The following is a 22,848-nucleotide window of genomic DNA, read 5'->3' as shown; positions in this document are numbered from 1 at the left end:
TACTCCCGTAACTGGCAGATGAGCCTGAACTGCCCGCACAGCAACCAGCTTCTGCCAGGCTGCCAGGTGCCCTGGGGCTCGATACCTGCGTAGGGGCTGGGGGCAAAGTAGCCCTGCAGGGACCCGCACCGAGGCACCAGGCTGGGCTGCTGCCGGGGAGCCCGGGGGAGAGCGGGAACACCAACGTGGCGTTGGCGCCGCTAAAGTCCCCCACCGACACGCAGCGGTTGAAGGAAACTGCAGGGCCGGAGCGCGCCCGGGAGAAGCAACATCAGGAGAGCTCCGACCCCACGCCCCAGCACGAGCCGTGCCCCTCCCGGGGGCGGCCCCTCGGCGGGCACAAAGCCGGGCTCGGCCGCTCTGCCCGGACCAGTGTGCCGCTGTCTCGGTGCTGCTGCTCATCCCTTCCTTCCGCCGGGTGCCGCCTTCGCAGCCCGCTGCCGGCGGGCGCGGGGCCGGGGCAGCCGCGCCATGGAGGAGGCGGCCGCTGCTGTCGGGGCACCGCCGCCCGCCGCCGCTGCTGCTGCTGCTGCTGCTGCTGCTGGGGCCGAGCCATCGCTCGGGGCCGCCGCCTCCTCTCCGCGCCGGCTGCTGGCGCTGCTCGGGGCCAAGCTGTGCACCTGGTGAGTCCCCGGCCTCCACGTGGAGCCGCGCGGCGCCGGTCTCCCCGCCCGCCGGCTTCCGGGCGGCCCGCCGGAGCGGGGAAGAAGGGAGGAGAGGGGAGACGCCCGCGCTGCTCTCGGCGCTGCGGCGGGCAGCGCGGCCGGCATGCGGAGGCCGCTCTGCGCCGCCGGGAGCGGCCGGGGGAGTCTGGGCCGGAGCGGCCGCCGCGGTGCGGGCCCGGGGTTACGGCCGGGGCGGCGCGGGGCTGAGCAGAACCCGGAGCCAAGAGCCTTTCTGCCCGGCACAGGGGAGCCCGGGGGAGCTCTGGCCGCTGCCCCGGGAGCGGGAGCTCTGATGCCGGGGCTGCCCTGGGAGCGCCGCCGAGCTGCAGCCTGCGGATGCTCGGGGACGGGAGCGCTCAGGGTCGCCTCGGCTGAGCGTGGAATTAGCGAGTGACGTTTTGAGTCTGTTGAAGTTGGACTGTACTCTCACACATAAGCGCATGCATTTGTATTTTTTTGTTTTTCTCTTTTCCGTTTTTTTCCCCTGCACTTTATCTGTTTTGTAGTCCTCGATCAGCATCATTATGAAGGACAGGTGATGGGGTATAGCGAAGGTAATAGAACAAAATAACTTAAACGAGGTATGGAGTCCAGAAAGACCAATATCCCCATTTTGTCCTTCCGTGAATCAGCTTAGGAGATTTGTTCAGGTATATCTCTGAAAAATATGAGCACTAGTTTAAACATGGAAAACGTATGGAAAATATCTGCCAAGCTGTGCAAACAAGCTGGTACTTCAGAAGCACTACCTTCCACGAGAGCGAGACTACGTCCTTAGTCTTCTAGGCCGTCCACTTAAAGCTTCACTTTCCCTCTAAGAGGGAAAAACAGTCCCTGTTTAAAAGGCTTTTTTTGAGCTATAGGTTTGGTCACTAATAGTTATTGCAAAAGATTTGTCAGCCAAGGATGTGCTGGATTTCCGCCAGCCTTGTGCTCATAAACTGTAGTCTGGCTGCTGGACTATGTGGTGGTGTATGCTGGACAAGCAGAGCCTCATTCCAGTGGGCGAAGTCGCATCTTCTCTTTTGGTTATGACTTTTTCTCTTTTCACTACTCATGCCTGTGAGGAGAGACCCAAAAGGCAAGACAGAAACTTGTTGAGAGTTCAGGAACCTCACTATGCCATTAGTTTTGCCAAAGGCTACACTGAGTGAGTCTGTGGAAGGTATTTGAAAGAAAATCAATGCCTTTCACTGATTTTTAAGAAGTGTTGTCTGAAATACTGAATTGATATTTTTTCTTATTTTTTTTTTCCTCCAGGTGACAGCAGGCTCAGCTACTTCAGTTTTGTTTGAGGCCTTTGAGTCATAGAAAGGTTTAATAGTTGTATGTAATAAACTAGGGGAGGACTAGGCTTCCCCCCCCCACCCCCCATTTTGTTCTGGGTTTTTTTTTCTGCCTTTTTTTTTTTGAGTAGAACCATTAGAAAATATATTTCTAGTGCTTTTCTGTTTTTTATCCTTTTGCAAATTAAATTGATGTCAGTTTCAAAGCAGGACATGGAAAAACTAACTTCTGATAATGTTAGTTCTTAAAAATATATTCTGTTCTTCTTAGTTAATTACTAATTATGTTGCAATATGGGTTCAGTCTGAACCTGCATTTTCCCTTCACCACTAGCATGAAAAAGTGAGATCATTGAAATGAAAAGGTCACTTCTTCTGTTTAGGAAGGGTTCAGTAGATAAAGCTAAGTGCAAGTCTACTCTACATGAACAGTGTTGCCAGGCTTTGCCATGTCAGTATTAGATTGGTGGCATAAATAAAACAAATATTTGTATGTCTGTATTTATTATGAGTTAAAAATTCACATTAAAATTACAGGATTTACTAAACTAATTGCCAGTAAAATTGTTCACTCTGGTCTTATTAAATTTTCTTTAACTTCCTCCTATATGGATTGCATTTTAGTATCTTGGTGTATTCTGCATTTCACATGGAGCCACTGAAAACCGACCTGAATTTCTCATGTGTTAAGAGCTGCGCATTATTCAGGTGTTCACTTTAGACCAATTTGTGGCAAACTTTCATGCTCTAAAAAGTCCTAAAATGACTTTAGTTTTGCTCAAAGCCATAGATACATCTAGCTAAGATAGGGTGTCTGAAGGGTGGGGAGGAGTAATTACTTAGTAGCTTGCTATCAAGCATCAAAAGCCAAAAATAACCCACCCCCCCAAACTATGAAATGAAAGGCCTTTTCAGATCACTTACTTTGCATCATCTGAGACTCCAAAGTGAATTAGTCTTTTCCAATGCATTAAAAAAAAAAAAAAAAGCTGAGAGGATTAAGTTCTGGCATTGAAAAGTTAATAATTAATATATTTCAAAATCTGATCAATTATTAATAAGAAAGTCACTGTCATCGATACTCATATCTATACCAGAGTGAATGGAAACCTGTGTCTTTAAAGGACAATTTAGAAGAAATTGTCATGCAAAATGCAAACCCTAGGATTTAAAATTTGCTCTCAAGTTTTACAGAAGATCAAACATATTTTTAAAGATAAGCTATGAGCCCAAGTGCATCATGCCAGGAGCATGGCAATGTCCCAGTTTGAAGAAATTACTTTTCATGCTTTGGCAAATGATGTGAGGGGAAACCATTGCTGCTTCCTGCTGAGGCTTCCACCTGGCATTGGGGAGCAGTCAGGGCATGAGTCTGTTACCTTACACACAGCTGAGAAAGCTGCCAGTTACAGAGCATTTTGGGATTCACAGCAGACATTTTTTGTGGTCAGCTTTCCACTGCTGGTGGACTAAGTCTTTCTGTCTATTTTTTGATGTTAACATTTTGAATCTGTTCAGGCAAGAAAAAAATTCCTTGAATTAAAAAAGACAAAAAATAGGGAAGGGCATGAGGTGTGATGAAGCCTGCTTGCTCTGTCAGACTCCTTTGTTACAGTAGAAGTAACTCTAGTACTGCCAAGACATATATTAACTAAATAGCAATGGTTGGTAGGGCAGTAACCACAAAGCAAACAGTTCTGGAGGTTCTGGACTTGCCTCTGCTCCCAAATGCAGGAATGCAAGAATATAATTCCTTCGGTATTTTGAACTGGGGAAATTTGGTTATTACAAAAGCTGAGGATCACCTTAGTGGAGTTCCTCCACTGCAAGAGGGTAGATGGGTCTGTCTTGTTTTCAGTAAATGATGGTTGGAGCTCAATTATTAACAAATTCGAATGGCAGCAGGTTTTCCCCATTTTACCCTCTTGTTGGAACATGGTTGCAATCCAGTTTGCCAGAACGCTGCATGTAGAGTCCAGGCCTTTGCTGTAGAGAAAGTGCTGTAGCTCAGGAGGAGCAAAGTTTCCCCTTGCAACTCATATCCTAGACAAATACTTTTAAAGCCCTACCACACAAAAGTCCATGTTAAACAAGCCTCCTTAAGCAGACTTGTGGGGTGGTATTGCCTGTGCTGCTGCCCTTCTCTGTGGCAGCACCCAGCAGGTGGGTGAAGAGGAGTTTGTGTCCACATCAGGGCTTCTGCCAGCCAAGGCAGCTTTGACCTCTCCTGGTGTCGTATTGATGAGTGCAATTCATTCTTATTTATTTTATTTAGTTCATTTTGTGCAGCACGCAAGCTTTGCTCCAGTAAAACTGTAGCAGTTTTGCCCTGCCATGCCTCCATTCATGTCTGATCCCTACCTCTACCCTCTCCTACCAGCTAGTCCAAGTGCAGGGTGAGTTTGGTCCAATAAACTGCTAAAGGCTAGCTGTGTTCCTTGAGTGCTGATGGTGAAGAAGAAAAATTTTTCTACTAGTTTAGGGCAAGAAGTTTTATTTGAATAATAAAAAGTATATGTGTGTTTTTTTTAAATGCCTGAAACCATGTTCTTGTATGTTGTTCACCACAGTGTATCTTCCTTTGAATTTCAGTGGGTCTCCTGTCATTTTATCTGTTGCAAAGAAGCCAGAGTTTGCAGGGCTGGCAAAGGGCAGGCTGGAATCCTCATCCATGCCTGCTTGAAATTTTAGCTAGCCTACATCACGTTTGTTCTAATGGCAATTGATTAAATTCTTTATGTGACCAGAAAAGGATATTTCTGCATTAATCAGAATGTGTCTGAGTTGTTCACTAAACAGCACAATCAGCATTGACCAGAATATAAAGAAATTAAAAAGAAATAATTTAAAATATAACAGAAGTGAGGTTGGTTCAATTTTTCCTTCTGCTGTTTTTAATGAAATCCACCCACCACTACCCCAACAGTTTAGAAGTCCCTTTAGAAATGAGAATGTTTTTCTTTCACACACCAGTAAATTACTGATATAAGACTGGATAGTACCTTACAAGATTGTCACATGATATATAATACTTAGGAGTGTGAATGTGCACCATTCCTGGCATTGGTAAGACAAACTGTAGTAAAGCATGGGATTCAAATCTCTTAGACATACAGCGTGGCTGGACTTCATAGAGATTTGCTGTCTCATCAGAATGGACTTGGGAGAGAAAAATGTGCCCAGCAGCATTTTTGAAATCAGAAGAGCTTGGTGTCAGGCTGAATGGAAAACAGGATTCATGCAGGTGCACTAGAGTCTGTGCAAGGATGACGCCTCCCTTCCAAAAGGGGGGATTGATTGCATGATTGTAGTCGGGTTTAGCAGTGTCAAGCACACCCTTCTCATTGCCTGGCAGCTGGATTTCACAGCACAGCAGAGCAGGGTGAGCTGGTGCCTACTGCACTGGGGTCTCCCACCTTGGGAAAACAGCCAGTGTTACTCTCAGGTGGTGTGCCTGACACATGGGTGCCCAGCCAGACGTCAGTGTGGAGAGGTGTGGGCACAGGGTAGATGCAGAATCCTAATGAGGTCCTTTCTTCCCTTTGATTAATTTGAGTGGAAACAAATTAATCGATTTTGAAGACAGTTAAATTGTCATCAGTAGTCTTCAGAGTAAACAGATTAAATGTGAACTTCGCAGACCTGTACAGACAACACAGGGCTGAGCTCCTGTCTTGTATATTGTGAATCTGCAGAGACTGGAGTGGTACAAATCTGCGTAGCTCCACTGGCAGGAGAAAGAGCAAGCAAAAAGAAATGCACAGAATTACATGTCCCTGTTTGTCTAGTAGCATCTGGAATAGTTCATCTTGCATTAGGTGAAGAAATGCTACTAAAAGACCATGAGCTTTTTTTTTTTTTTTGTCCCTGCTGGCTGCGGGTGGGACTTACAAGCTGTAAATGCAAATGTGATCTCTACCCAAAATGCATTCTTGACTTCATCCTCAGTTGCAGCAGAACACAATGTAATAGAACTGAAAAAAATTCACAATAAGTATTAATTATAATAATTCTTACTATAAGAAAGGTTTATTTTATGGTGAGAACAAGCAATCACTGGAACAACCTCCAGAGGGATGCTGTGGAGGTCCCATCCCTGGAGGTTTGCAACTGGACAGGGTGCTAAATAGTCTTCTTGAGTCTCCCTTTCCCATGAAAGGTTGGACCAGATGGTCTTTCAAGAGCCTTCCAAACTGACCTGTTACTTGGTTTTATCATTAATACTTTTGTGTTCCTTTAGCACTGCTCATCTAAGGTCTCAGCTCACTAAAGCTCAGTCAGGATGGAATTCTGGAGGGCAAAGAATTTAACTCAAAACTTGCCTAATAAGAATAAAACCTGCTATTGGGTCGAGCCTGCCCAGGTGACCTGTTTGAAGATCCTTGCAAGTAACTGCACTCTCCGTGGCTGATGGTTTGAGCTGGCCTCACTTCTCGTGGCTATCCTGAGGTGTCAGACTAGACCTTCTGTGTGCACAAAACCCTGCTTATCTGTAGGTAACAGGACAACATTAGTTGGGAGTAGGGAAAAAAAAGTGTCAGCCTAAAATATGTCATTTTTCCTGTTAAACTAGAAAATATTTTTTAGAACTTGCATGTTTAATCCTAAGCTTACTGTTCTGTCTTTTATGTTCACAGGCATATTTGGAAAACTATAATTCTGGGCCAGATGCTCTCCATGTTTATCTGTGGAACTGCTATTACTAGTCAGTACCTGGCAGAAAAATACCAAGTGAATACTCCAATGTTGCAAAGTTTCATCAACTATTTTTTGCTGCTTCTAGTTTATACAACAATGCTGGTATTTAGGACAGGTATGTGAAATACAGGATGGGAGATCCTTGTTCATCTTTTTTTTTCTTTCTATATTTTAATTTCAGAATTTGAAAATAAAGACCTTAATACTCTTACTAGTTTTTAAAGTTCCTGATTTATAGCAACACATGGAAATTAATTTTACAGGTTAAATGCACATTTAATTTGATATAATGTCATACCTGTTTAGAGTTTTGTGCTCTTTGGTTTGAAGTCATATGTTATATTGGAAAAAATAAGCTTTGTTTTAACACGCTCTGTTGCCAGAAGCTATTTAGTATTCCTCCTATTCTTATTAATTTACTCTTTAGACAACTCTAGTTTTGATGTGTTTTGCTTCATGTGGAAGAATTTCTGTACTTTTTACTGTTTGCGTTGTCTCCTCCCAGGCTGTGTTTCCTGTTATTGTATCTTAAGCAGGGGCAGGCAAAGTCAATCTTGGTATTATTTATGCTTCTAAAACGCAAAATTCCCATGCAACATTTGGCTGGAAAGAAGCACATATTGATTGCTGCTTTCTTCTAAACAGGCAATGACAATCTTTGGCAGATTTTGAAACAGAGGTGGTGGAAGTATATTATTGTGGGACTGGCTGATGTTGAAGCCAATTATATGATTGTAAAAGCCTACCAATATACAACCCTCACAAGTGTGCAGGTAAGGACTGATCTCTCTTTTAGAACTGTTGCTTTTATTACAGTTTTGGACTGGTTTCTAAAGTGAGATTCATAGGACAGACATAGAAGCTATTTAAGCCTGAAAAGAACTTTCCAGTATCTATTTTCTCTCTGCAGTACAGGGAAGAGCATCCTGTATCATGAATAACTTTTCCAGGAAGCAGAGAAGATTGGATGGTATTACCCTGTGCCAGCTCTTGAGTTGAAACCTAATTATTTTGATAAAAGCATTTCTAAGAGTTTGCTGACAGCCACTCACTTTTTTCTCATGACACAAAATAAAGATTTATGACCAGATAACAGTCACTCAGTGCAGGTTCTTGATGATAGTGAGGTGGATCTTTTGCCTAGTCCTAGAAGCTGTGGGAGGCGTTGTGAGATGTAACCCCACCTGTGAAGACACACTGAATTGCTGCTGGTGTTGCTGCCCATGCAGTGAGGTACCAGCTTTGTGGCTTTTGCATGTGGCAGTTCAGGGCCCTCTCTGGAAGAGGTGGAAGGTAGGTCAGCATAAATAAAGTAATAGTAGACATCCTCTGCAACACCAGTGTGTGATGCTATATTGCTGCACTAGGATAAATCTTGTTCTGAAAAAACGCTATAGACAGAAGGGCTGAAGCTGGGGTTTCTTTGTCACACTACTCAGACAAAAGCTGCTGGAAGAGTCAGTGTTTTCCTCCTGCCACCAACTGCAGTCTCCTGAGCTTGCAGGGCCAGTTTCCTTGAGCAAACTTAACTCAGAACACTGAGCAAAGTGGAAGTAAACCCTGCCTTTGGCTGTACTGTTAGTGAGCTGTGTCAGTCCCAAGTTAATTCACTGTGTGACTTCACAGCTGCTGTGGGAACAGAGGAGAGGATGGTGCAGGGGCAAGTAGGGAGTGTGTCCATGTTGTGCCAATTCATGCCTCCTGTAACCAGTGGTGGGGATCTGTGGCTGGGGTCATGGCCCCACTTACCCGAATTAAAAAAAAATAGTAACATGAAGACTTGGCTGTTAGTTGGAAAGGAGTCAGTGTTTTACAGAGTCAAAGTAAAAGGGGTTAATATTTAAGAGAATTCCCTGTAAAGCAATAAACTCCTGCAGTCCGGGCTCCCTTTAGAGAATTGCAGTAGATTTTCATTGCACTACTGAAGACTGGTTGTGTCTCTTGTTTTGTCACATTTCCACTTCATACTTATGTGTTATGGCTCATTAAGTCTTTAATCTCCTTAAAAATAATGCCTAAGAAATCTAAGTTTTAACAGTGACTTGTTTCTCTCTCAAGATCAAGTTAAGCTAGTAAATGAGACGCTGTTTGACCTTACAGTTTACAGATGAAGAAGCCAGGACTTTGATCCAAATTCTCTGAAGTAGTAAAGCTATTCCCATGATTTCTTCCATAGAAATCAAGAAAGAATATGTATAATATATTGTCCTATCCAAAAACCTCAAGCATTTTCTGAGTTTTTTCCCTTTTGGTAACCTTGCGACTGATCAGTTCAGTAATTGCAGTTTTTTTTTGCAGTTGCCGCTTGCCCTGAGGTTTCTTGCACATTCTCTGAAGTTACCAGTTTCTCTCCATTGTCAGAAATTAGATACAGGGAAAAATAACCCACAACAAAAGCCTGTGATTTGCTCTAGTGCAAGGCATTTTCTTTTTGTTTTTGGCAAGCAATTTTGCAGCTACATCAGTACCTGCAGTGGTTCAGAGCACCCAGCCTGATGGCCTGTCTGCAGTACTGGCTGTGAGTGGATGCCCTGTGACCATAAAAACAACACAGGGGTTTATGGCAGCTTCCCAAATGCAGTGTAATCATTGTTAAAATGCTGTCTGGCTGGAGCTTCAGCTCACCACTATGAAATGTAGCTTCAAAGATAAGTTTTTTTCAGCTCAGCAAGGAACTTCCATGTATTTTCTTGCACACACACACAGAGGCAGAACTGGTTTCCCTTTAGTTATCAAATACCATCATTTTACAGGAGAGGTTTGGAGATTTTTAGGGTGATAACAGAGGGATGGCAGCTGTCATTTCTTGGTAAATATTGAAGACTTTGGTCCATAACTGAGCTGTTTGGCTGTGGCTGAGGCAGTACGAGGATACTCCTTGCTGCCAGCGTCATTTTTTTGTGGCAGAACTTGACTGTGCTGCAGTTTGACCACCTATTATGGCAGGAAGCTGAGTTAGGAGAGGTTCAGGTTGGATATCAGGAAAAGGTTCTTCACCCAGAGGGTGGCTGTGCACTGGAACAGGCTCCTCAGGGAAGCGGTCACAGCACCAACCTGAGAGAGTTCAGGAAGTATTTGGACAGCAGGCACATGGTGTGGCTCTTGTGGTGTCCTGTGCATTGCCAGGAGCTGGACTTACAAGATCCTGATAGGTCCTTTCCAACTTAGGATATTCTGTGATATCAGTTATGTGATTTATATCAAAAAACAAGCAGTATAGCTGTGGTTTGATGTTTTTAACATGTTATTGGGCATGTTTAGCATTCGCTCTGTAGATAATTCAGATAGAAATGTTTTTCAGGTAACTATTGACAGATTGTCAGCTGATGGAAGAGTGCTGGCCTCAATAAGACAAAATATAGGATGAGCCCCTGGCGCTCAGCTGGAGGTTGCCCTTAGGAAGCCTTGTAGGGAATGAGCAGTATGAGCAGTTGAGCATTCTTGCTTACAAAGCTGTCTGAAGCTGGCAATTATAAGCAAAGCAATGACCTCCAACTGTCTATAATGATTTCTTAACCATTATATTAAAATGTCTTTCAATAATTTACCCTACTTTTAAAACCTCTTATAAACATTGTGGCCAAAGTGTTGAGTCAAAACATTTGTTAAAAATACGGGCTAGAATTCAATAACATGAGAGTTTGAAGAGGCTCTACTGGAAATAGTAGTCAGTACCACAGTACTGATGTAAATGTTATAAAACCTCGATAAATAAAATTTATTTTTTAATTGGTTCCATTGGCACAATTCATCGTGATATTACATCCGCTTTGCACCTCTTTGATCTTGATCCTGTGCAGAACAGCTCTATAATGTGTTAGATGAAGGGAAGGTAAGATCCAGTAGCTGAAAATCTGATTTCATCTGTCTGTAATTGAGGGTAACTGTCTCCTGGAATAGATTACTAGAATGTGTTCTTCATCATTTGATGCCTCTGTGTCCTGGCTGCAAGACCTCTAACCCTGGTGCTGTGGTTCTCCAGGGTATTCTTGGTCTGGATGCAGCAATTCCCCATCTGGCATTACTGAAAGAGCTTCTGGCTCATCACGTACTATTCCCTTATATACTAATTAAGATGTTTCTTAAAGGGTTTCTACTCTTTCTGTTTGGGTTGAAAAACTTTGGAGGTTGGAAGGCCGCATGCTAACATCTCAGTTAATGGGAAATAAAAGCTTACTTATTAGTAGAAGAGGTATGTCTATTTTTGCCCTTCTGGTGGTATATCTACCACCAGAATGGTAAAAATTTTGCTTTCTAATGCTTATAGTATTTATTGTTGTTTGATATAGTCAAAACAGTCAAATTTAAAGGAAATGTTAGAGATCTTCTCTAACTAAAGGTAAGATAGAGAGCAAGACCTGTGACAAGATGGAAGGTCACAGTGTGATATTTTCCATGGTAGAAAGTTGTATTGAAATACTTGTTATCACATACTGGGACTCAGGTAGTTGTAATGTCTCACAATACAGCCTGAAGAAGTACTTTTATACTTCATAGACTTTACAAACTGGACAAGCTGGAGGCAATCCAAGGTCAAAGAGAAGTAGATGGAAGGATTAGAGGCAGTGTTAAGATTTAATCTGTAATAGCTGCTCGTAGCACTTTGCTTCTGAGACTTTACTATGTATAGTTATGAACAAGTAGAACCAGGCTTACCAAAATGTTAGCAAATTTAGTTGAAACCCTTGGGGAAATGGCACAGCACAGAAGTTGACTGCAGTGGTGCACTGAGGCAGGCAGAGTCTGGAAATAAACATTACTAACTAAGGGCTCTTGTCTTGATTGTGGGGATTATATCCCAGTCCTACTGATCTAGACATATTTTGTTGGGGCTTCAGAAGGCCAGGTTTTAAGGGCTGACATTTGAGAGTAATTTCTGAGGAGTCTGGGAAGTTGACTGTGTGTTCTGCTGTAGGCTGTTCCTTATGTAGCTCTGTGGCACTCTTCTGAGACAGGTCAGAAAATACACCTTTTCTTTCCTTTGACAAATTCAGAAAAATCTTTTTTGTTGAATTAAATATTAAACCAATTATGATTAGCACAATGGTCTTGATGGCATTTGATTATATTAGAACAATATGCCAGTCTTATGCTGCAGTATGTGTTCTTCTGTACTGAGCTAACTCTTGCTGCTTCCTGTCCTAAAGGAGACTAGGTAGAAGATCCTTGGAAGTGTCCTAGGCCAGGTTGGAGTGGTTGAGTGGAAGGGATCCCTGCCCATGGCAAGAGGGTTGGAACTACATGAACTTTAAGGTCTCTTCCAATCCAAGCAGTTTTGTGATTCTATGGGTGGGTCTAACAGCGAAGCAAAAATACATATCAACTTTTACAGAAAAAATAAAGAAAGGAAAGATAAGTCAGAACATCAAACCCAAAGCTGCAGGGTCAGGTTCTTGCCACAGTCACGTCAACGTAAAATCAGATTACTTGTGCCATCAATAGTTCCATATTTTTGCTTTGTGTACATGGAGCCCCCGGGAGCAATGCTGTTTCAGAGCAGCATCCTAGCATTGATTTGTAAAGCTGCAAAGATTGATCAGATCCATCATTAGAATACTTTCTAAATCAGTACTTTCTACCAAGAGAAAGTTGACCCCTGTTCCAGCTCCTCCTTTGCTTGCAAAATGCTTTTAAATGGTGAAATGTGGGTCTCACTTCTCTCTTAAACAAAACTACTGGGGTTGCTTTGCAGGTTTCCTGAATAGCTGATGATTGGAAGTAAGATCCTGTGCATTTGCTTTCAGGATGTTGCAGTCCAAATTTGGGGTGTGTTTCTAACTCAAACAATTTTTCTGTACACACAGCTCCTGGACTGTTTCGGGATTCCCCTGATGATGGCTTTGTCCTGGTTCATTCTCCGAGCAAGATACAGGCTGATACATTTTGTTGCTGTTGGCATCTGTTTGCTGGGTGTGGGAACAATGGTGGGTGCAGACATTTTGTCAGGGAGGCAGGAAGGTGAAGGTAAGGAGTCCTTTATTGTGGGGGGAAGAGCAGAGGGATGGTTCCTGCTGTGGACAGGAACTTGTAAAACAGCAGAAATAATAGCAGATACAGTTCTGTTTTAAAGAGAACATGTTGCTATTTTTATTTCTTGTCCAGGAAGAGGAGATGTTGATTTTATGGGGAGCTGTGGAATTTCTTTGCTTGTTTTTTTTTGATATTTCTACCACCTTAAAAAAACCCCCACATGTTAAGTTTAAATTTTGCTGCTGTTCATTAGACAGTGTGATGAAAAGTCTCATTCCTGAAAGCTTGCTCCTTTTGGCTGTCATGTAAGATGGCTTAACAGAAGAAGCTGCCTCTACCTGCAAACCTTGTTTATGCAGTATCAGCCTGCTGGCAGCCAGACTTCTGTGATTTGTAATTTTCTCTGGGTACCAGTAACACATGAGAAGTTGCTCACAGCAGCTGACTTCTCAGAGTTCTCTTTGGCAGACCCAGCAGAAATGGTCCATGTGTCCACAAGGTCACAGCTTGGAAAACAGGGGCTTACTACAGGAGTGCAAGAGGAGATGGGGAAGGATGCCAGGGTTCCTGGGACCTCTGTGAAGGAGGCTGGACTCTGGGGCCAGAAGCCAGCTGGGTGCAGATAAGGGCAGGTCTTGTCGTCTCTATGACAGGTACTTAAATCAACCCATATCATAGCAATCTTATTTTGAATTAGAATTTTGAATTTTCAGAGCCAGAAGCTATGAGAGAAAGTAAATTTCAGGGCATTAGCTTCATCAGGCAGCATAGAGATAAGACCGTGCTGTTATTTTGAAGCTTTACTTAGGTAAGATGTAAGACAAACTAAGTTTAACTTTACTGCTATGTGTTACAAATATCTTGGAGGGAGAAGAATATTTCCCTGAGACATTAAGAAGTTGTGCTTTATTTGCTGACTTGGGGATCCTTACTGCTGCTTACCCTCATATTTTAGACATGCTTTCTCAGTGATTGCTTAGGGAGGGAAATTTTAAACCAATCGAAGGATTTAAACAGCACTGATCCTCTTGCTGCTTAGCTGATGCACAGAGACATTTAATGATGAACGATCGTAGCACAGGGAGTCCTGTTTGCAGTATCAATACATTGCAGCAGGACACACGGTACCCCCCATCTGCAGTGCCCACTTAGGACATGGCATAAACCTGAAGCTCAGTCCAGTTCCCTCCAAAATCAACAGGCTGATTTTAGCAAGCCTTGAATCAGGCCTTACTACAAAAGCGGGGACAATATTCTCAAAATGCAGAGAGCATCTCTAACTGGGAATTTGCTCAATTCCCTACAGTGCCTGAGGTCAGCAGAAGTAGTGTTGGACCAGTTAATACAGCAGGGTCTTGGCTGGGATGAGATGTAAATGCTGGGTTTAGCTCACTCCACACTGCGCAGGGTGAGGTGAATAGGCAGCAGAGTCTGTGCTCAGACACTCCTCTGCACACACAGGAAGGGTTTCCTTCCCCCTTCCCCTGCAATGAGCTAGGAAAATAGAGGTTCAAGATAAATTTGCTTGCTTTTTTAAGGAAAGTTAAAAAGTATTTGTGGCCTTACCCTTATTGTGGATTAATATTTCTGTACAGGTAGTGACGTGGTGATTGGAGATGTCTTAGTGCTTCTTGCTGCTTCTTTGTATGCCATTTCTAATGTGAGTGAGGAATACATTGTGAAAAATCTGAGCAGAGTGGAGTTTCTAGGAATGGTGGGCTTGTATGGGACTATTATCAGCGGTCTACAGCTGTAAGGATCTAATATTTATTTTAAAACTAATTAAGAATATACTACAGATGATTGCTTGTATACCCTGAAATGACGTTATTAAATTCTTTGTTGCATCTGTATGTGGCCTATATCAGAATCCTTCCACTTGAATTGATTTTTGTTGGTGATCAGCATCTGGTTTATGTCCTTTTTATTTGCACTACTTTTATTGAAGCAGTTACAGCTGAACGCCTGCAGTTGAACACATAGGATCCTTGGCTGTATTTTTTCATTTTGTTGACGTTTGTGAGGACACTCAGTATGCTGAGGACTGTTCATAGGAATGTATTTTTTAAAGAATTTTCTCTGTGGAAAAGATTAGGAGATAATTGTTAGGATGAGATCATCCATAATAAACTAAAGTTTAAAATGAAGCCATGTATTGTCTTACAAATAACCACATTTGAGTAACAGCCCAGATGCACTTAAGTCTGTCTAATGAATTATATAGTCCTCATTTCTCATCATTATAGTTAATAATTTCATCAAATGGTACATCAAATAAAAACAAATTGCTGAAGCATTAAAATGCCTGTGAAGAAGGCATAAGAATCAAATAACAGTACTCTTGACTTTCAGGCATTTTCATTTTTATGTATTTTTTCATGTTTGTTAGATGTTTGATCTAGTGTCATTCAGTAAAATTTGAAACAAATAAATGAATGGCTTATAGATCAAAAGTTTCTCATCTATTTGGTAATTAAATTCTCTATTTTAGTATGATTTTTGTTCGTTTTTTACTATATTATATCTTTAACTCTAGAGCCATTGTGGAACATAAGGATATAATGAAAATTCAGTGGAACTGGAAAATTGGTATGTGTATGACAAAATAATATGCATGTTACAGAACACTGGAAAAATGTAATAATTTAGACTTTGAATGGTGGGACTTTATTTCTCTGAATAACAAGCAGCATTAATACTATATTTCACAAGTTTATTTTCTTCAAACTTTGCAGCTCAGCAAAGAGAGGGTCTGCACCATTGAACATTAAAACAGGTTTTGCATTTTACAGATAACTTGAAATAATTTTTCAAAATAAATTGAAATAAGTAAAAAATGAAACCTGTTTAATTACTGTGTTTGTTGTTCAATTACTGATGTGTTTGTTGTTGAAACATCACAAGAACATTCTTCTGTTGTCCTTCCTAAATGAAGTACAGAAAAAATTGACACATTTTGACCTGAACAGAACTAAATATATATATATGTGTGTTCGTGTCTTGTATATATACATATTTATATCTTCTGTAGTTATATAGATACAGTAATTCTTGCAATACAAGGTAATTTTCCATGCTTCTCTTACATGTACATTCCCATATCTTTTAGGAGATAAAAATGCATAGTTTCAAGGCATCTGAAGAATATCAGTGCTCTGTAAAAACATAGTTCTGTGCCTGAGGAGTAACGTGTCACCTTGTTTTGCAGCACTACTGTTCACAGCCTTTGCCCTGTGCATGTTTGGGCTATACAGCTTCATGCCAGTTGTGATTAAAATTACCAGCGCAACCTCTGTCAATCTGGCAATTTTGACTTCAGATCTCTACAGTTTCTTCCTTGGGCTTTTCCTGTTTTTATACAAGGTGAGTACATTCATTCCTTCACTTGCACATTCTTGCAGTTATATTTCTACTCCAGAATTTATATAAATAAAGTGTAAGGTTCTTAAGAGCCCCAGGACAGTTGTTTGCATCTGCACATTTCTGCAGCTTGTGATTCATTCTTGGCAGGTGTTGGTCAGGAGGAGTCATGTTAGTTAATGACAGAGCCTTGCCTTAGCCAGAGAGCCATTTTCAAACCATTTCACACTTGAAGGAATAAGTTAATGTTAAGATACAGTAAATAATTTCCCAAGGTGTTCCAATAATACAGTTCTCACTGAAAGCTGTGTGTTTGTGGAACTGTATGTTAGATCTGGTTCATTACTCCAAGTGTCGAAGGAGAGGGTTTGAATCTCCCTGTCCTGAAAGGTGTTTGGTGTCTAAAAGACCAGTTTGATTTTCAGAAAATCAACTTCTTTCAGAAGTTTAATCTGTTCATTACCAACGTTTTGGGATTAGAATCAAGCTCTCTCAGGGCTGCTGCTAAGGAGAGACTAAAGGATCTGAAAAAATACTGATAAATGTATTATTCTGTACACTCTTCAAAAGGCAGTTATTTTAATTGTGCTCTAAAATATATCTGGCAGTGTCCGATCAAGCTAAATGACAGTGCTGAAAGGATTTCATTCCACCCTCCACTTTCCATCCAGAACCACTTGTGAGAACCTAGTTCATTAAAGTAATTGCAGTAATTGAGTCAGCTGCTTGGTGACTGGAAGGGCTTGTGAGAGTGAGAACTTTGCTTAGGAACTTGATTAGTATTATTCCATGTGCTTGCTTTCTCTTCAGCCAGAAGCTTTTAGGTCAGATTTGTTTTCTGAAAATGAAGGCAGTGCACAGTCTCATAACAATAGCGTCTGACAGCAGCTTGATTTTTCTTTTCAGGAGTCTCTTAGCTCAGCTTTCCTCCCTGTTTTGGGTTCCAGACTTTGCTCCAAACTACAAAGCATCCATTAAAAATGAATGCAGGAAGCAAACCACACTTACAGTCTAACAATTAAATCCTTTCTGAGTCACTTCCAAATGTGGATTTTGGCACCCAGATAGCTTAACTCAAGAAGTGATTATAAATTTATATTCATAATAGTGAAGAGGAAGAAGAACTTTGGGATATATTAATTTTTTTTTGGGGGGGGATTTTAGCTTATTTTGGGAAGAGGCTTTTCCGGGAGCAGGTCATCTCATAATTTCTAACACTGAGGTATTCTGGTACCAAAGGAAAAATGGGCAGGTGAAAACTTTGGGATTGTGTTGAGAGAACTTGAGATATTTATTGAAATAGGAAGTTGCATATGGGGTTAGAAACAAAGAAGTAACAAAAAGGAGAGCAGTAATAATGCCACATCTTTAGTAATCAGAGGACCTGAGATAAGTTATTATCTCATCTGTTATCTGAGATAACCATGAACTGAGAGAACCGAATTTTGACATGGCTCTTAGTAGAAAATTTTATTGCCAAGTTAACCATATAGTTTCTTAACCTATGGGGCAAATAAACCAAGTAGTATGTTTGCTAGAATAAAAAGCACTCTGGATATGGGAATCTACAAGCAAAAAATGCAGGGAATTGCTCTGTATTCCCCTTATCAGATGATAATCAGATGATATTTCTCAACAAGCTGCTGGTGGCTTGGCTGGGCTATAGAGTGAAGAGAGCCATGGAGAGCCCTGAATTGCCATGGTCTGAGCCTGCTCTGAAACAAACAAACAGAAAGACCACAATCAGTGGCTGCTGCAGGAGAGAGTGCCCAGGTCCAGGAATTGATAAAGTTTTGATTTGTGCACAGTTTTGCTAATGCACTTAACTTTTTGGCCTCAGTCATGTCTGTTTCAAGTGAAATGTGTATTTTTCTTGACTGTTTTGAACTCTTTTTTGTGTTTTTTCCCTATTACTCCATAATGAATCCTTGCTGTGCTTCCTAATGAACTCATTATATAGATAACTGTAATCCTTCAAGAGATATTGAGAAAGATCTTCTCATGCATTAGTTGTATAAACTGCTGTAGAAGGGAGTATACTGCACAGACACTAGATGGAGATACAGTCCTCCAGTAACATTTAAAGTACTCTCTCTAGGCTCAGCAGTGGCATTGAGGATATCAGCTGCACAAAGTATAAGTGAAATCAGTGTCTGAAGCAATAAAGTTGTTGCAATATTTGAAATTAAAAAAAAAAAAGAAGGAAGAAAAAACCCAGGAAAAAAACCACTAAGTTCTCCTCAAAAGGAAAAAAAAGAAAGAGTGTAGGTCTGACAGGGCAGCATGGGTAATGTTGTGTCAATTAATGCAAAGATATACACAGGCCTTGAGTCACAGCTACACTGCAACAGCTTTGGCACCCTGCCTTGGTGACTGTATCCACTCCTGGAGGAATTGACTCATCAGGATCAGAGACACTTCCAGCCTTGTGTGCACTGTGCTGTGAGAGGGGTCTCAGTTCCTGTGACTGCCCAGCCACAGGTCCTTGCACACAGGCATGTGCTCACTCAGGGCCTGAGGCTGGAGAATTTGGGCAGGTGGTTGGTTACAGCCCCAGGCTCTGCCCATTTGCTGGGAGCTGGTCAGTGGGAGGTGTGACCATGGGTGATCCTGCTGCCTCTTGGAGATAGTTCAGAGCTTGATGCTTCCTCCTGTGTGGGGTGAGCACCTGAGTCCAAGCTCCTCCAGGCAAGCAGCCAACAAGGTGAGATAAGAGGGCACTTAAGACAAGGCCACTGTGTTTCAGTCTGCTTTTCTTTTTGTGTGTTGCCATCCAAGAGTTTCCAAGCCAAGTGACTGCCAGCTAGGAATTGCAGTGACTAAACTGTAGATGCCTTAGTCTTTTTTGGAGGAGAGTCCACTAAGTCCTACCATTCATTTCATCCTGATAAACCAGAACATATTTTTCAGGCATGTCTAAGGAAGCTAAGGAGGTTAGAGGTTACTAACAGAAGTGTGCAGGATATGCTGGTCCTTCCTCCTAGTATTTAATCAGTGTGGTTTGATAAAGGGAATATGGAGGATTTTAGTAAACCTGCTGAAAATTGTTCCTGTCTGTGGATAACTTCCACACTTGGTGTTATTGAATCTGGTGTTATGTAGTAAGTATTTGTCTTTCTGTCAAGGTGGATGAATCTTGGCAATTACTGGAATTTCAACAAGTGAACAATAGAGTGCCTGATGTACCTCTGCAATTTATACTTTTTAGGTGTCACCACTCTTCACAGCTTGCAAATGCCAATCTTGTAAAAGGAGCCCCAGCCTCTCTCCCCTCAAGGACCTGTTGGGTGTAGAGAGCAAAATGGTTTTGATCCATCAATTATACTAATCTAGCCCTGCAGATGGTTAAGAGATCTGTGCAGAGAGCTAGCTGGTGACTTGCAATAGCACAGAGATTCATCTCTTGCCAGAACCTGAAATACTTGCATGTGCTGGATCAAAATTCTCTTAGGGATAGAGTGTTTCAGTATTCATGTGAGTAAACAACTTTCATTCAGTATGACTGTGTTTACACCCATTTGTTCTCTCTGTTAAGATTCTTGTATGTAGACCTGAGGAAACTCCCTGTCCAACAGTCTTGGGAGTGAGGTGCAGAGAAAATCAGACAGTGGCCCAAGTCTTTAAGTAAATAGAGCTGTTGAATTTTGGTTTTCAGAGTTGAATCCAGCTCATGGTGATAATCCTCATTAAAATATTTTTTACAAGGAAGGGTAGCTTTCACATTCTTGAAACAAGGCAGCGTTGGCATGTTCTTGCATCAGGCGAGACTGAATGCATCTCTTTCTCTCCTCTGCCAGTTTTCAGGTCTTTACATCGTGTCCTTTGTTATCATCATGGTGGGCTTCACCCTGTACTGCTCAACCCCTACTCGGACGGCAGAGCCCCGGGCCCTGCCGCAGCCCAGCAGCGCCGGCCTGGACAACGCGGCACTAAAGCTGGAGGAGAACGACGGCGACACCCCAGCCGTAACTGTGCAGTTCTCCAGAGGAGAAACTGTGGTGGTCAGCACCAATTAAAGAAATGGCAACACTTTAAAACAGAGCCTTCTTTTTAATTGCCAAATTTCCCTCAAATACTAATCCCGAGAACTGTCCTACTGCCAAGGCACATGTCATACTGTGCTGGGTTTAATGCACTTGATAGACTTTTAAGGCCAGATCCTTAATCAGTGAAACTGTATGGATTTGCCCTTGCAGAAAATCTGGCCTTTAGATGAAGACAGATTAGTATTTATGTGGAGTCGCTGGAAAGTGAGAGACTGTTATTTTTAAGTGCTTAATTAACTTAACTACAAACACTTAGGGAAAAAAACTAAGCCAAAGCAAGCTCCCAGATCACTTAATGGGGAGTGAATATGTTTTATATTGCATTAGGGACCTAAATCTGCACAATGCTGTCTGAGGGCTTCATGGGTTCCACCCCTCGGTGCAGGGTGCCCTCAGACAGCATCTTGTAAAAGCTGCTCAGCTTCTCACAGGACCTGCTCCTGTAAGCCACAGTACATTCACACACCTTCTACGTGCCGCTGGACTTCATTCCTCTGCAAAGGATTTGCTGCCTGCATTCCACCCAAATGTTCGTCTCTTCATATTGCTGCACTCCCTGTTGCCACTGGGGCTGCAATGTGTGTTTTTATTTGAATTTTGCTACTATGGAAAGTTTGAATATGTGTTTTTATAATTCCTCATGTTTCCCTCTGTGGCCTTTTCTTTGGTGCATTCCTATTAGCTGTGGGGGAGGCAAAGGCAGGCTCTTTCTCTCTTCAGTAGAACTGAAAGTGTTTTTTTTTTCTGGATGAGAAAACAAAAAGGTTTGAATAGACGTTCACTTCTCAGTGAATTTCTCCCTGAAATGGGACACATTTCTGCTAAAAGAGTTGCAATAAAATTGGCATTTCTTCAAAAAACTGAATAATTTAAGCCATCTCTTCTGGCAACAATAATGACATAATATCCAAAAGGTTAGGTGCTTTCAGTAGATAGACTGGCAATTTTCATACCCCCCTTTATATTTACAACAAGTGATGAAAAAATACAAGGCTGCAGTTTTAAGATCAGTAAAACCATACTGGAGTTTTATTTTATTTTATATTTTGTATAAGCCTTAAGAGCTCAAGTGTATGAAGTAAAAAAAAAAATAAAGTATTCAGCAGTTGGACACTTGGTCTTGGTTTGCTTATTTTATAAGCTAAGATTTCTTTACCGCTCAAAATTGTTTTCATGAATTTTCTCAACTAAATCTTTTACTGGCTAAACTTTGCTCTGGAAGGAAAGACGACATTTTCTGAAGATACTGGTGATCAAATGACACAGTCTGGATTTGTGTTTCTGGTGTAGTTTATTGAAGCAAAATCTTCCAGGAAAAATCTTACCTGATTGTTATTTACAAAAGGAAAACAAAGGTTCAACAGATACTACAGCAACAATTGCTGCTTTTTCACTGTGTCATTCATGCACAGAAATGTGAGCAGGTGCTGATGCTTTATGGAAAGCATTTGGGTCCTCCCATATAGAATGCTCCTTTTGAGGGGGAGCAGTATTTATTTTATTTTCTAAAATTATGTGGTAGTAACATGAGAACACAGATCAGTGTAACATAATGTAGACTTTATCTGAGTGTGTGGGGAACATGTATTGGCTCAGGCTTTGGCCGGTCTTCAAAACACAGGACATCTTGTGGTGTGGTGTGAGTGCTCAGGCAGTAGCTCATCTCCTCAGCATATAGACCATTGAAACCAAACTTGTGTAAAACATAGGTTGGATGTTTTAAAATCCACAGCCTGCATTTTTTTCTTCCAAGGCTTTTAAAATCTGACTGTTAAAAGAGGTTGGAATCTGATTCAAGCAAATTGGACCAGACAGGGCTTCTGCTGAGCTGCAAGGAGAGAGGGGCAGTGTGGAGCAGCTTAGGTTCCCCAGCATGGACACTGGGACACCTTAGTGATTTGACACTTACATTCTGAGCTGAAAACTCTGTTTCAGAGATACAGGCTGTGATTTAATTTCTTATGCTGTGATTTTAACACCATGCTAAAGATTTCCTGGAATATTGTGGGGTAGCTCAGATTCATGTGTGCTAATGCCCCCAAGAAGGTCTTTCAAGCTCTCAGTGAGGACAAGATTGGTGCTTCTGTCAATGACTTGCCAACCTCATGATGGCTCCCATCTATCTCCCTGTGATCCTGCTGGATGCAGGCATCTACTCCAGCAGCCTGGGACGGTGGCCAGCCACATGCTGATGGTCATGCACACCTAGTGTCTTGCTTTTCATCACCTTAAATTTCTACCCCTGTGGAATGGCTGTCTGGGTGGAGAGGAGACAAAGTTGCCTTGCAGAAAAGTTCTGCATCACAAACCAGCACCATGGTATGGTCCAAGCTCTGGGCACGTGAGGTACTTGAAGCCTGTCCTTAAAGAGTTCTCAGCATTGTGTGGGAGGGGACCAGATATATCAGTCATCTTTGCTGTCTGTCCCGTGAATCAGAAGGAAGTGGGTGCAGACTGTTGAAGAAAGATGCATTGCTTCACATGTATTGCTTGTGGGGAAACAAATGTTCAGTTAACAATCACATATGCCAGATCCTCTGGTACCTCTCAGACAAGATGCCTGGGTGAGCCTTTAACATAAATCTTTCTGGAATATTGGAATAAACTGGAAGAAAAAAAAAAATCCATCTGTCACTTGCATTAAACACAAGAATCCAAATAAAAATGTGTGACATCCAGCCTTCCTCCAAGGTTTGGTTACAAAACAGCAAAAGTTATCTGGCATCAAAATGTCACGGTATGTTGGGAAGCAAGAAATTAGTGTGGCACTAATTGAGTCCTAACATCTCTAGAGCTTGAGGGAGAGGATGGGCTTGTGGACAT

General features: G+C 41.9%; 1 protein-coding gene across 1 annotated transcript; it reads left to right on the top strand.

Moving 5' to 3' along the window:
• The first annotated feature begins 460 nt into the window (after nucleotides 1-460).
• Nucleotides 461-21,136, top strand: SLC35F2 (solute carrier family 35 member F2). Its single transcript, XM_021529370.2, has 8 exons — nucleotides 461-623; nucleotides 6,589-6,764; nucleotides 7,295-7,422; nucleotides 12,454-12,613; nucleotides 14,215-14,371; nucleotides 15,156-15,208; nucleotides 15,828-15,982; nucleotides 19,777-21,136. Exons 1-8 carry the CDS (start codon nucleotides 472-474, stop codon nucleotides 19,993-19,995), a joined length of 1,200 nt encoding a protein of 399 aa, XP_021385045.2. The 5' UTR covers nucleotides 461-471; the 3' UTR covers nucleotides 19,996-21,136.
• Nucleotides 21,137-22,848: the final 1,712 nt, after the last annotated feature.

The sequence above is a fragment of the Lonchura striata genome, chromosome 2 (assembly GCF_046129695.1).
Source record: "Lonchura striata isolate bLonStr1 chromosome 2, bLonStr1.mat, whole genome shotgun sequence".
Lineage (NCBI taxonomy): Eukaryota > Metazoa > Chordata > Aves > Passeriformes > Estrildidae > Lonchura > Lonchura striata.
The sequence above is the reverse complement of the archived record's forward strand: the minus strand, read 5'-3'. Positions and strand labels throughout refer to the sequence as shown.